General features: G+C 36.2%; 1 protein-coding gene across 3 annotated transcripts; it reads right to left on the bottom strand.

Annotated features, from left to right (window-relative positions):
* Positions 1–978: 978 nt before the first annotated feature.
* Positions 979–13,227, bottom strand: LOC109085567 (queuine tRNA-ribosyltransferase accessory subunit 2). 3 transcript variants are annotated; one of them, XM_042752085.1, is made up of 9 exons: positions 13,073–13,227; positions 12,249–12,517; positions 11,229–11,284; positions 9,064–9,140; positions 8,639–8,848; positions 7,013–7,212; positions 5,417–5,586; positions 2,845–2,941; positions 979–1,774 (listed from the first exon to the last, which is right to left on the bottom strand). In XM_042752085.1, exons 2-9 carry the CDS (start codon positions 12,446–12,448, stop codon positions 1,537–1,539), a joined length of 1,248 nt encoding a protein of 415 aa, XP_042608019.1. In that variant the 5' UTR covers positions 12,449–12,517; positions 13,073–13,227; the 3' UTR covers positions 979–1,536. The 3 variants fall into 3 exon arrangements, with proteins under 3 accessions (XP_042608019.1, XP_042608018.1, XP_042608020.1); XM_042752084.1 differs by lacking the exon at positions 13,073–13,227 and adding an exon at positions 12,634–12,838; XM_042752086.1 differs by lacking the exon at positions 13,073–13,227 and adding an exon at positions 12,634–12,837 and having other exon boundaries at positions 5,435–5,586.
* Positions 13,228–14,284: the final 1,057 nt, after the last annotated feature.

Here is a 14,284-nt window from a genome sequence, read left to right on the forward strand (position 1 = left end):
AAATGTCTTTACTGTCAGTTTTGATTAGTTGAATTTTGATACATAGTGTATCACAATTTCCACACAAACATTAAGCAGCTGTGATAAGAAGAAATGTTTCTTGAGCACCAAATCAGCATATTAGAATGATTTCTGAAGGATCATGTGACACTTAAGTTGGCTGCTAAAAATTCTGCTTTTCTGTCACAGGAAAAATTACATATTTAAATATAATAAAATAGATAATAGTTATTTTAAATTGTAATAATATTTCACAATATTACTGTTTTTAGTGTATTTCTGATTAAAAAATGCAGCCTTGGTGAGCATGGAAGTCTTTCAAAATCAATAAAATAGCTGAATTATTCCAAACTTTTGGCAAGTACTTTATAAAAAAAAAAATAATAATAAATTTAAAAAAAGGAAAGTGATCTCAGTATTTTGGAGAAACAAAGGACTATTGGAAAACAAAGCTTTACCTACATAACAACACTGCAAAGTGCAAACAATTTCAGGCCATCTTTCATTGATTCCCTCTTTGATTTCCAATTCCTGCAGCTTGTACCTAACCCAGGCTTTCTGACTTCTATTCATTAAAACACTCCCACTACAACAAACTTTCCCTAACTTAAGTATTTGAAAGAATATCCTGTACTGTATACTTTTACACCTACATTTCAGTACCAGTTGATACATGGCCAACTTTGAAACTTTGTATTGCTGCATTTATGTTACTCTCTTATGAACTGCTTGCACTGTAGCATTCCTTTAGTAGACCGCACTGAATAAAAACTACCAAATGAATATATGTTACAGTACCCACTGTCAATTTCACTCATGCATCCTTAATTATAAATGTCATAAAACAATTAAAATAGTTATGGCCCTGGAAGCTGACTGGTCACTACAACATTTTATCTGTGCTACAATATACACAGATTTAACACTAAACTTTTATAAAAGCAAAAGGTGCCATATTGTGAATATAGTCAAAGCTAAAAGGTTTATAGTTGTGCATTTATTGTAAAAAACAAAATTAGATAAAAAAATGTCTAAAACTTAATGTTGAACTTACAAATGCTAATTTAATCTAAACATCACAAGTTTACACAATAATAATAATGCACAATAATAAATATTATTCAATACCATTATTATAAGAAATAAAAAAAAAAAATGCAGCACTTTCCAATAATAAATGTAACTCATCTGAAAAAATATGTGCTAAACAAAACAGCAGGTGGTGACTTTTCAGGGCTTTAGAGAGAGAATCTCTTTAAAAAGGTAATTTCACCATTATTCATGCTCCGTCTAAGTGAAACTATTCTTTGATGGAGCAGACGACAAATTTAAAATCCATAAGCAAGCTCTGAGATGAGCCATGGGAAACTTAAAACGTTTGCTGTGTCACTCACATATTTTGCATGGCAAGAGCACATGCATCAGAATCCAGCTTTATATTCATGAAACACATATACTCTGAAATCAAAGCCTTAAGTATGCTCTGATGTAGGTGTTCTTTTGTTCGTTCTTTTTTCCTGCAGTCCTTCAATCATTTCAATCACCTTCTCTGCAATGGAGGACTCTATTTTTAAAGTCCTGCAGACGGTCGCTGGTTATCGCCTCCCGGAGCGCTTTGAAGAAGCCAAGGTAATGCGCCATGTTGTGCAGCATGAGTAAAACACCGCCGAGCAGCTCGTTGGTCACCAGTAAATGATGAACATACGCTCTCATATGCTTTTCACAGCAGTAGCAGCTGCAGCCCTCCACAAGTGGGCGGAAATCATCATGATACCTAAAAGTCAAACAGTGTTATGAGGCTAATTGTCACACCAGGGTATGTTTAATGGAATTCAATTTAAGTACTTTAAAGTGCAAAATGGAAAAATAATTTCATGGACAAATCTGCCATGCAACAAAATGCATAAAAAAAATTATTGAAATGCGCACACACGCGCACACACACACACACACACACAAATTAAATATAAAAAATAAAAAACAATTAAATATATAAATATAGAAGTAAATATATATTAAACAAACCTAATATATGAATAAATATATATTAAATAAATATAACTAAATATATTAATATTTAAATAAAAATAAAAACAGCCTCAAACACTTCAACCAATCTGTATACCGGTTATTAGAGCTGGAAGAATTAATAAGTTCCATGTAAAGCATGTTTTGTTTATTGATGATATTAGTGATATCATATATGTTCTGCAGCTTAAAAAAAAAAAAAAATTATACATCTATTTATGCATTTACTTTTTTTATTTTTTTTATTGTAAGACCCATAATATGCACTTAACAACAACTGTTTAAAATATTTCATTCAAAAACTAAAATGCGCTGAAAATCCAGTTAAATAAATAAAGGCAAGTTTTCCACAAAATAAATCCCTTGGATGAAAAAAATCCTATTAAAATGTACAAATACATCAATGCTGGTTAAGAAACAGTAATATTAATCTGAGTTAAGTTTGTTTTATTCAGTATAAAGGCAATTCATAGATCATTACTGCCGATGTATACAGGACGCTTTTATACGGCACTGGTTTGAGACATGGGTGTAGGGGTTGGAAAATCTTTTTGTTTAATATCCTTCATCGCTCCTTTGACCACTAATCTGATCTGACTCTAGTGATAAAGGCAATGTTATGAAAATGCACTCAGAAGCGAGTATGAATTACTGACATATTGCATTTATTTATCCTCATATCCAAGCTGAGGTGATTGAGATCATGAAAGATGTGCTAGAAAGCATTAGTCGTCTAATCTGATATGAGCAAATGAATACACACAGTTATATGAGGGGTGAAAGGATACGTCCTTTTCTCCCTCTATACATACACACCTTTTATCTTTGAGGTTCATTTCGTAAGGCGTCATATTTTCATCTCCATTTGAGTTTAGCTTCTTGACAGCAGGCATCTCCCCATTGAATTCCAACACTGTTTCAAACATATAAAACATGATTAAACATTTAGCACTGCTTTACATACAGTTGTGGTCAGACTTATTAGCCACAACATGTAAAATAAATAGGCTACTTAATAAATTAATAGGCTATTGATATGACAAGAGTTAATTACATGTGAGAGTAAATCATGTTTTAAAATATTTCAAAATACAGTTTTACACCTAAAATTACTGAGTGCATGTTTAATTGTACAGTAAGTGAAAAAAAGAGCACAAAGTGGATATTTAGAGATGTATAGAGGGTGATAAAGAGAAGAGTGGTATAGAGTAGAACCTGCAGTGAAAGAAGGCGGCAGATCAGGGTGAGTCTCCCTGCAGAGCTCTCTAATTGGCCGAGGGGATATTTCTTTCTTTACCCATTCTGCATGTGCCTGTCCTGAACTCTATTACCATCCTAACACATCGATTAGCTTCTTCTGCACACCAAACAGCCTGAATCAATTATTAATGGCTGATAGTGAATTTTTTATGTCTCTTCGTGTGATCCAGATACTTTGCAGACATATGCAGGGGTCTCCATTCTCACAAATTAAGCTTTTGAAAGTAAAAACCAACATTAAAATATTGGAAACTATAATGAGGTTTGACTTCATAGATGTTCCTGCTGAACTTGAAGATGCAAGATAGATTCCCAGGGCTCTGGTTCTGTTTGAAACAAGCCAATTACTTAATTTGACTAGGGCTTGAACAAACACACACTCTCTCGAAGACTTTATTATTTAAACTCACACTTAATTATCTGAATCAACCAGCAGAAGCACAGCCCCACTTCCACCAAGCCATGCTGAGAAAAACAGCCCCACAGGCTGCTCATTGTTTCTGCTGGCAGTGAACGGGTAGCTGACACTTTAAATACAACTTTACTGATTCATATTATTGTGCTGAACAGCTCCTTCATATCACAAGATGGATCTGAAACAGCCTTCCTTCAAAATGAAAGATTCAGTGTTAAAATACTTTCTATAAATGCAAGGACAAAATGTAATTACTATGGCAACGATGAATCTAGAAAATGCTGCCAATTGTTTTAAATTGAATTTTGAATGATTTATTATCAATTCTCACACTCCATTTTCTCTAAACAGAACCTTTTAACCCTGTAAGATGCTGACATTTGAAAAAATAGTCAGAAATTTAGGGCCCTATTTAAATGATCTAAGTGCATGGTCTAAAGCGCATGGCGCAGGTGCACTCAGGGCGTGTCCGGATCCACTTTTACCTGTTTAACGACGGGAAAAATGGTAGGCGCACCCGGATGCATGGTCTAAACAGGTTGTCCCTATTCTCTTAATTAGTAATGAGTGTTTTTTGGGTGTAACGTGCAATAAACCAATCAGAGTCTCATCTCCCATCCCCTTTAAAAGCCAGTTGCGCTCGCACCATGGTGGGCTCGCTATTTAAATGGCGGAATTTTTTTCATTTTTCATTTTTCATTTTTAAAAATGTTTGTGTGCTGCTGCGCATCCCTGTGTGTGTAGTGAGCAAAGTGTACACGCGTTGTGCACCTGCCTATATGTGCGTATTACTAACGCGTTCTTTAAATAAAGAAAAAAAATATCAGACCAGTTTGAGTTGGTCTATGGTGCAATCTATTTCAGTTCCTCAAAATAGCAAGGCGCCAACAATGCGCCTAAACACACCTCTTTTTTAGACCAGCACACCCATGGGCGCAAAAATGGGCTCAACTGCATTTGCTATTTAAACAACGCGGCACAAGATGGGAAAATGAGAACAGCGTTGGGCTGAAACTAGCAAAAACATTGCGCCGGGTGTATGACAGGGCCCTTATTTTTTTAAACTGCACTTGAGACAAAATCTCAAAAAAATTAAATAAAAATAAAAATAAAAAATAAATAAAATTCTGAGTATAATATTTGATACATCAGGCTTTTATATACAGTTTGGAAAATGGATTCATGATGTATTCGCTCATTATATATATTTTTTACATTTTCAACACAAAACAACACTGTGGCACAGCCCTGCGCTGATTGGACCAGAAGAGCCGGGAGCGGTGGATTTTGTTTATATTGGAGAGAAGTAGCTCCGGCTACAGACGCGAGCCCCGAGAGTTACCAACTGCAGCTTTAAGTTAAAGTTGTTTCAGTTCAGTATGTTCATCAAAAAATTTTAATAACAATTTAAAGTTTATTATGTTTACTTTATAAAAATAACAGCAATTAGACCACGTACCATGAGATGAAGATGAACAGTTTAATGTTTATACTAAAGGGCCTTTTATTTGCTAAGAAAAAGTATTAAGTATCAATTAAATGACAGAAAGCATGTAGCAGATTTTGTAAAATAGGTTTTTTTTCTGCAAATGTTGATAATTTAGAGACCTTAGAAATTAGTACATCAAATATAATACAGTAGGTTTTATATAGGGTTAAGAAAGTGTAGGAAACCTGTATCTTTTCAATAGCATAGTTATGGGCTTTGCACACCTGTAGGGGTTGATGTACCTGCTGTCTCAGGGTCAGGATCAATGTTGTAATTAAAGGAGAGCGCACAGCCTCGCTCCGTCACCTGGAAGGGGAAGAAGCTCTCAAACAGGTCCACTCCTGCTTCAACACAGCTGATGACCTCATCAGGACGGCCAACCCCCAGCACTAACCTGACACAGATGGTAAAAGCTCAATGTCAATGCACTGCACGTTCAATGCAATGTTTTTTTGTCTTGTTTTTTGCTTTAATGGGAGTTATTATTAATTAAAGGTCATAGTTGTCTCTGCATGCAAAGCTAAGATAGGAAAACATATTAAACATTGAATAAATAACACACTTCAGCTGTAACAGGTAATTCTAAGGCTTTAGATGTCACAATGCATTTTTTCCTATTGGTTTGGGAATACTTTTCTCAGTGTACCTCAGTAAAACAGATTATAGTCAACCCCAAAGTATTAATACAAAACCAGTGAATCTGCAGGTTTTTTTGTGCAGTCTCTATACTGTGTTTCAATGGAGATCCAAAAGCTATCTCAAACAGATCAACAAACACAAACTGTTGCACAAAGTAAAATGAGGAGCACTAGCACTTTCTGACATGTACCAACAGACACACACACATTCATATGTTGTGGGGTGGTACTTTATGTTTTTAAAAGAGGTCTCATGTTCAACAAGGCTAATATACTGTAATATTGTGAAATAGTTACTAATTTAAAATATTTTTTCTATTTTAATACATACTTTTACATTTAAAGTATAATTTGTTCCTGTGATGATCATTTTAATAAGCTGATTTGCTGCACAAGAAATCTCTCTTATCAATGTTGATAACAGTTGTCCTGTTTAATATTTTGGAGGAAACCATTATATTTTTTCAGGATTCTTTGATGAATAGAAAGTTCAAAATAACAGCATTTATTTTGGAATACAAGATTCTAAACATTTTTAGTGTCACTTTTGATGAATTTAATGCATCCTCGCTGAAAAAAAATAATTAACTTATTTTCAAAACTTTTGAACAAAACATAAGTGTGAAAATAAATAGTGTAATAAAAACATAAAAACTGCAGCACAGAAACATCTTGTCCTGCTCTAAACCTACATTATGTATCCTGTCCTCCAGCCCGTCTGCCTCATAACCTTCTCCAGCTCCAGTTATTTGTGACCTGAGATACACCCAAGGGAAATGTCAGTTTCTAACAAGACTATAAAGTCCAGTGGGAAGCACCCCTTTTAAGACCCCGCTGTGCCACAAGGACACTTCCAAATCCACACTTCTTTACTTCCTGCCATTGTCTCTGTGTGATTCTGTAACCTCCTTGTCAACCTCAAAGAGAGGGAGCTCAGAAAAATCAATCATTACACTACAAGAAACTCAAGATGAAGTCTGTTCCTGAAACCTTTCTAACCCAAGCACTTCCAGTTCCCTGGAAGGGATGAGGTGGTTGCTATGGGCTGCTAGTGGAATGGAGTGTTGCTATGGCTGCTGAAAATCAGAGAGTAATAAGTTGGGGAAGATCTAGCCACCTAATCTCCGAATGAAGAATCGTCTGAGCCTGAGAGGCAGAAATTTAAATAGACACCTTTTTTACCTGGGTTTTTCTTGGGGAAGCTCTGCAGATGTCGCTTTAATCAACTGAACCCTCACATCCTGGTCCATGGCAGCAGAATGAAATCCATCCAGGACAAATCCGCCCACAGGACGCTTTGCAGTCTCTCGTGCCGACCGGAGCCTCTCCTCCAAAATGTCTCCACCCTCCACAACTCCAAATATCTCGGACTGTTTTAATTCCTGTAAAAAACAGTATATTTATTTATTTAAATATAGGTTATATATTAGGTTTAAGGACTCATGCTTCTAGTGTCTGAACAATTACAGATAAATTTGAAAAATATCACGTTTGTGCTTGTGTGCTTGAAGTTATAATATGAGGCTATACTGTTAGCGCTAAACTGCTGGATGATACAAATTTGTTAAAATGGTAGGAGTGGGGTAATTTGAGCAAAATGTCATTGGGGTAAGTTGAGCCAATGGCTCAGCCCTTCTTATGATTATAAGGTATTGTAATTCTACATTATATTTCATTAATTTTAAACTAAACATTTCTAATTTGGTTCTTTGTTATGAACTTGATTTTGTTCTGAAAATTTTAAAGTTTATGAAAATTGGCCATTGACGTTTTTAAGAAACTGTAACTTGCCTGCAACATTTATACTCAACTTACCCAACCAACACATTTTCATTCTTTTGCTTGGGTTGAACACATCATCTTTGCTTGGTTGAAACAGCAGCTATGCTAATTTTGTCTCTATTTGCTTCTCTGTTTCTGCCACGGGACTTGCATCCCAGGCAACTAGGAATTACACAAGCTTCAGTCTGGATCCAACCCATGCGAAGATCTCTGAGATGACCGAACACCTGAGAAGAGATGATGTCAGCCTCAGATGCTGCTAACCCTGGAACAACATATAAAACTACTACATTTTGCTTATCGCAACGTTTAAATCGCAATCGCAAAGTTTAATCGCAACATATAATCACTGCAGTTAATTCACTGCATTCATTGCAGTTGTTCACCATCTGTTTGATTATGTGTAATTTGTAATTAACTGCATGATTCTTACTGTACATTTCTGCCATAGTCACCACAAATAAGCCACTCCTATATATAATGTAGAAACTTAACATTTTCTGTAAAGCTGCTTTGCAATGATTTTTATGAACTGAATTTGCGAATAAGCACTGTTTCCATCTGACGTGACAAGGGGAACAAACGAATATAGATGCCCGCTGTTCGGGAACGCAGTCAAGTCAGACTTTGCTCGGGCATTTCAGAAAGACCTCAACATTTCAGATGCTGTGCAAGGAGATCAGTCCACTGGTTAGTCAGGTTATGCCGTCCCATCGCGCAAAGTAGCCACTGTTATGTGCTCACTTTAAACACACTGTAAGTAAAAACTGGCTCAACTCAACCCACTCCTATGTTAAAATCTAATTTTGTCATAAAATCTCAGAATCTAAAATAAAGACAGATTCAATTTAGAAAAACTCAAGTTGTTTAGAAGAATCTTTTTGTATAAAGTCTTTATTCTGCTGTTCTTCCTGGCAGTCGAGCCCTGAATAGTTCAAATAGGACCATTTGTAATTTTTATGGGAAATGTATTCTGCAGTCACTAACAGGCATTCCAGTACTGAGTCTGTGTTTTTGTGTAGTAACCTGAGTTTTCTGGTGCAACACCAGACATTCATCCAGATGGGCCAGAGTCCTGTCCACTGCTTTACGGACTCTCTTGCGAGAGGTACCGGCCTGCCAGGTCTCTCCGTCTGCCATGCTCTGATAGAAGTCCGGCTGGATAGCTGCCTGAATCGCCATGAACCGAGCCGCTGTCAGCTCTATCCTTCCACCGCTGCCCCACACCGACACTGTCTGTTAAATCACACACAACCATTAAATCCCTCACAATTAACAGTAAAGGGATTGCACAGCTTCAAAGGACACAAAAGCTCTCTGTAAGCCAAACCGCATCAGTCGAAAACCAATAAGATTTTACTAAATTGACTATTTGTAATGATTTAATGGAATCTGAGTCAGTCTCAGTGACAAAAGAGGCTGAAAACAATCATTCGACACAGTTCTCTAACCTTGTTGGTGACGTGACCGGCGGGGATGGAGTTCGCAGAATCATGCAGAGAGCAGAAAAGCACAGTATCATGAAGACCTGCGTAGGAAACCATCAGCTCACGTCAGAGAAATAGCTTATTAGACGTCTACTGTCTACAACTCAAGTAGCTCCTTCTAATCAAAACAGACGTCTTGCATACAAATTTAAAACATTTTAACACGAGTTTCAATGACTTGAAATTTTAAAGCTATAAATAGTGCAAACACACCATATGATGAACTGCAAAATACACTTGTATTATTCATCCATTTACTAAATCTTCAACAGCAATAGAATGCATAAGAACAGTTCAATGCAATCAGGCAGAACACTTGTTCATTATTACAAAACTGTTTACTGGCGAAATAAACAACCAAGACTCATTATTCTGAAGATATAAAAATGCATTTATATAGAGTTTAGGACAAATTGGGGCACTGATGAGTGTCGTCGATGACAAAAGTGTACATTTGCATAGCTTGTACTAACTAATTCCCAACTGTAGTTTAGACGAACGTGAACATGTATGATATGAACATGAAGAGGAGTCTAAATTTGGCTGTATTTTATGGAAATGATGGAGGTGAACTTCAGTGACCAACATTATCATGTACAATAATTTTCTTTTTGTAATTATCCAAATGGAGAGCTAGCAGCCGCCTCAAGTCACCCTTTGAAATGTCTTCACGGTCACACATCTTAATATCGTGAATGCAATTACCTTTCTCATTTCTGGTTGGATTGCTGAAGGCAACGACTGAAACAGAGCCCTTCTTTTCGTTACGGTTGCAAAATGAAAACTGAAAACTCATTTAAGGAAAATGCATCTGTGGTATGCATCCAAGCATGAATGCATAATTATTTCTAAACAGTCACTTAGTAGTCAGCAAGAGAGGGAGAGAATCTGAAAACATGCCTTCAGAACTAAAAATGAACACCCCCACTTGTAAATTTAGATTTGGTTGAAAGTTAAAAGACTTTCAAAACCAAACAAGCTTTTATTTAATATGAATTTAATTTTATTAAAGCATATGTTTGGAATATCGAAGTGTGTATTTTCTACTAGTGGCACCAATTGCAATTTGTTTGTTCGAGCAATAGAAGTGGCTCGAAACCAGTTTTAAGTTGATTTATTTTTGAAGTTTTGCTGTCTGCTAGCAGTTTCACCTTCAAGATCAGTTTAACTATTCAAAATTTCTAGTACTGCAAGCAAAAGAGAGATTCATTTATCAAGTCCTTCAATTCTCAAAGCTTGTGGAGGATCAACCTATAGCCAATTACATTTATTTTTAAATTGGGATCGTCTTCAAAAGTGCAATACTTTCTTCCACAGTCTTAGCTCCAGAACCTCTCTGGCCATTTATAATCCACTTGATGTGTGAATTTTCTAATAGAACTGTGTGAACTGCTTCTAGATCTATTAGCCAACTGAGAAAATGTTTACACCCACACTGCTGGATAGAAATGACTTACAATGCTTTTGAAAATAGCAGAAGAGCAACAAAGATGATCTTTTCGAGGACTGACTTTTCAATGATCTTGAACAAACTACCAGTGACAGTATGTTTTCTGAGTAGAATTTGTTAGCATTTCTGTTCATCTCAATAGCAGTTGCTGGACTTATTTGGCTGAGAACCACAAAACTTTTTGAGTCAATCACCTGAGCTGTAAATGCCATGTGACTACTTACTTTAGAACCGCAGGAAATGACACAATGGCACTGGCTGATGGCACCACAAAAGCATTAAAATGGTGATTCACCACTGGCAGGATGGGATTGTAACAAAAATTGTCTGTCGATGCAGTAGAAATTCTATTTTTTTTTTTTAAACAGTGCTATATGACTTGAGAAAACAAAGAAAAAGGCATGCATGGGAACAGATATCTTGGGGCCTCATTTATAAAATGTTGCACAGAAACCATCCTCATTGTAATCTTCTACTATCACCTCTCAAATATGCGTCTAGTGATTCATAAAATGAACTCTGTAAACGACTCCTAATTAATGTCATTAACATATAAAAGATCACCAATCATCGTCAAATCCTTTAATTTAGAACAGCAAGCTGCAAGAACAAATGTCTGAAGACATTTTTAACCAAGAAAGAAAATAACAAAAAGTTAGTAAAAGAGTGAAACACTAACCTGCAAACTTTCTGAGACCCTCTTTGAATTCCTCCAGAACCTCATGATGCTCTGCACTGAAAAAGAAAAAATGCTTAAAAAAGAGACGTATCAAATAAATGATAAAAAAAAAAAAAAAAAATCAAACCTTTTCCAACATGGATTTTTATTTTTCTTTTTTTGCAGAAATTAGTGCGAGATTCATCCCTAATAATACTTTTAATAATTTTATTTTATCTTTACACTACCGGTCAAACTTTTTTAAAATGTTTTTAAAATAAGTTTTACTAACAGAAATGTTTTTGAAATATTATTACTATTTTAAATAACTTTTTCTATTGTAATTTTTTTTTTTTCCTGTTTTCAACAGCCATTACACCAGTTTTCAGTGTCACATGAAAGTTCAAAAGAATAGAATTTATTTGGAATAAAAATCTTTTGTAACACTGCATCTCTGTCTTTACTGTCACTTTTGATCAATTCATTGTGCCTTTTCTGGGAAAAAATATATATTTTCAAAAATTCATACCCCAGCTGTTTCCAACAATAATAATAGTATGAAATGCATCTTGAGTAGCAAATCAGCATATAAGAATGATTTCTAAAGGATCATGTGACACAGGAGACTGGAGTATGATGCTGAAATTTCAGCTTTGCAATCACAGGAACATTTTTATAAATTAAAATAAAAAGAAGTAATTTTAAAATATAAAGATAAGTAGGTGCAACCTTAGTGAGCATAAATCACTTCTTTCAACAAAATAAAAAACAACAAAAAAAGATTACTGTTGCCTATCAGGACCTCAAGGTCACTTTACAAATGACAAGACAAAAGTCTAATAAATTACTAATCTTATAGACTTCTATACACTGAATACTGTAAAAGCTTCCACAACATCAAATTTTGTGAACTGAGATCTGTCAGAAAATTATGCCATTTTTCAGACCCACGTGTTTGGTTAGAAACACTGTTGGACAACTATTCACTGAACGTACAAACTGAATTAATAATTTAATATACAAGTATAGCTAGAAGCTTACAGGCTATCCACTGACACCTGAGTGACTGATGGGAGGTCTCTCAAAGTGTGTAATGTGTCCTGGGTCAGATGAGGAACAGTTGCACAGCGAGTGTACAGGAGACAGCCGGGCACCTCCAGTGAATGCTGCCCTGTATTCCCCAGTCCAGTCAAAAGTCCCAGGCGACATCCCTGAACCGCTCGAGACAGTTCCAGTCTCATTCCACTTGTGGAGCTGTAGCCTCCTAATGTGAATGTTTCTCAGATCTAGAGGAAATGACAGCTTGTCACCTGGAAAAACAACATTCAACCTCTTTATTCTCTCGTTGTGCAGAGGGATATAGTGTTTGAGATGCACACATGCACTTATGAATGAAACAGAAGACATTACGGTCTAGTTTACCAACCTGAATTTATCTACTTTATAACGGGATGCAAAGTTTACTACACAACGAGCAAAGTACGCCGCGAAAACTTGTTAGCAGTGAATAAAAAAAATGTAATTCGATAATAAATCTTCTCAATCTTAGCTGCCTCAGAAAGCAGGGCATGTGGTAACTTCAGGTCGCAGAAATACTTCGTTGCGCTTTGACTCGGGTCTCACAATTACGACGTCATAACATTTCTACAGCGCACTGAGCGCAGAGCTGAATTTGATTTTTATATAGGCTACATACTCGTGGGTTTTAAAATAGAGGAGGCACACTAATTGTGTTGGTCTGGGATCCCTGCCGATTATTATTATTATTATTTGTTTAACCGCTTTAAATGGCTTTTTGGTTGCTTTTAGTCAGACAACGTAAAGAAAACGACACACATACAACAAGATAATATAATTTCACTTACCTGTCCTATCACCTGAAGCAAACATCCATCCCTTCTTAAAAGTCTGTTAAAAGAGAGCTGCCTGTTGTGCTGTTTAATTAAGCCGACTGCTGTATTCTCTATCCAGCTTAGACGTGTTTTCTCTTTTTTTAATTGTATAAATACTGTTTCAATGACAGCTTGGTAAATCTGTTGGCGATCAAATATAAAATATAGCTGCTCATCATAAGTACCTCGTGCCTTATCAGTGCAGCGCGAGACGTTCAAACTAATATCACGTAATTAAGTCTCTATGATGATTGGTTGATATCAGAAGGGAGGCTAGCGGTTTCTTTTCTCAACACTCATCAGCGCTGAACGTGAACACTCGATTCTGATTGGCTATTTTTTTTTTTTTTTTTTACCAACGGAGGCACGAGAGCTCATCTCTCCCCCGGCCCCCCTCCCCTTCTGTAACATTAGCGGTTGTCATTACATCAGCAGATTCGGCAAATTCGCGATAGAAATGCAGCGCTTTCCAACTTCATTAACATTTTATGGTATTACAACTGTGACATTACAAACAAAAAAAAATACACATTCTAAGACATGAACTGAAATTAATTGTGAATTTTATTAACATTAAATAGTCTTCCTCCAATTTTCACCTCAAAATTTTGGGGCGTCTGTGCCTCCCCTCCCCTTGTATTCTGTGCTTAAAGGGGTCATATGATGCTGCACATTATTTTCCATATAATGTACATTATAGTTTCTCCTCTATGCCCCGCCTTCTGAAACGAGTCGATTTTTACAAAGCTCATCGGTCTGAAACGCGAGGTGTGCTGTGATTGGCCGAATGCCTCAAGCGTGTGACCGAAATGTTACGCCCCTTAACATACTATGCCGTCTCCCTACTGCTCAAAACTCGCGTTTGAATCATCATTGGCAAATTATTTAAATATAAAAATCGTACTTACAGACTGTGTCAGAAGCGCCAGAGTTGCAAAGTTTGAACTGCGCAACTTTACAGAAACGTTGTGCCACAGACGCATTGCAGGCTACTGGTTCAGGAAACAGTCCTTATCCTCCATAAAATGTGAAGCACACATTTGAATATTTGGGTTGGACTGTTCTGGAACAGTGTTGAAATAAACTTGAACCACTGATTTGTAGTTGTGTCCTCTTTTGGAAGGCCAAACAAAGTTTCATTTCAATGAAACACACAGCGACTCCACAACATGGCAGCGGCAGCAA

Source organism: Cyprinus carpio, chromosome B24, assembly GCF_018340385.1.
Source record: "Cyprinus carpio isolate SPL01 chromosome B24, ASM1834038v1, whole genome shotgun sequence".
In the NCBI taxonomy this organism is placed as follows: domain Eukaryota; kingdom Metazoa; phylum Chordata; class Actinopteri; order Cypriniformes; family Cyprinidae; genus Cyprinus; species Cyprinus carpio.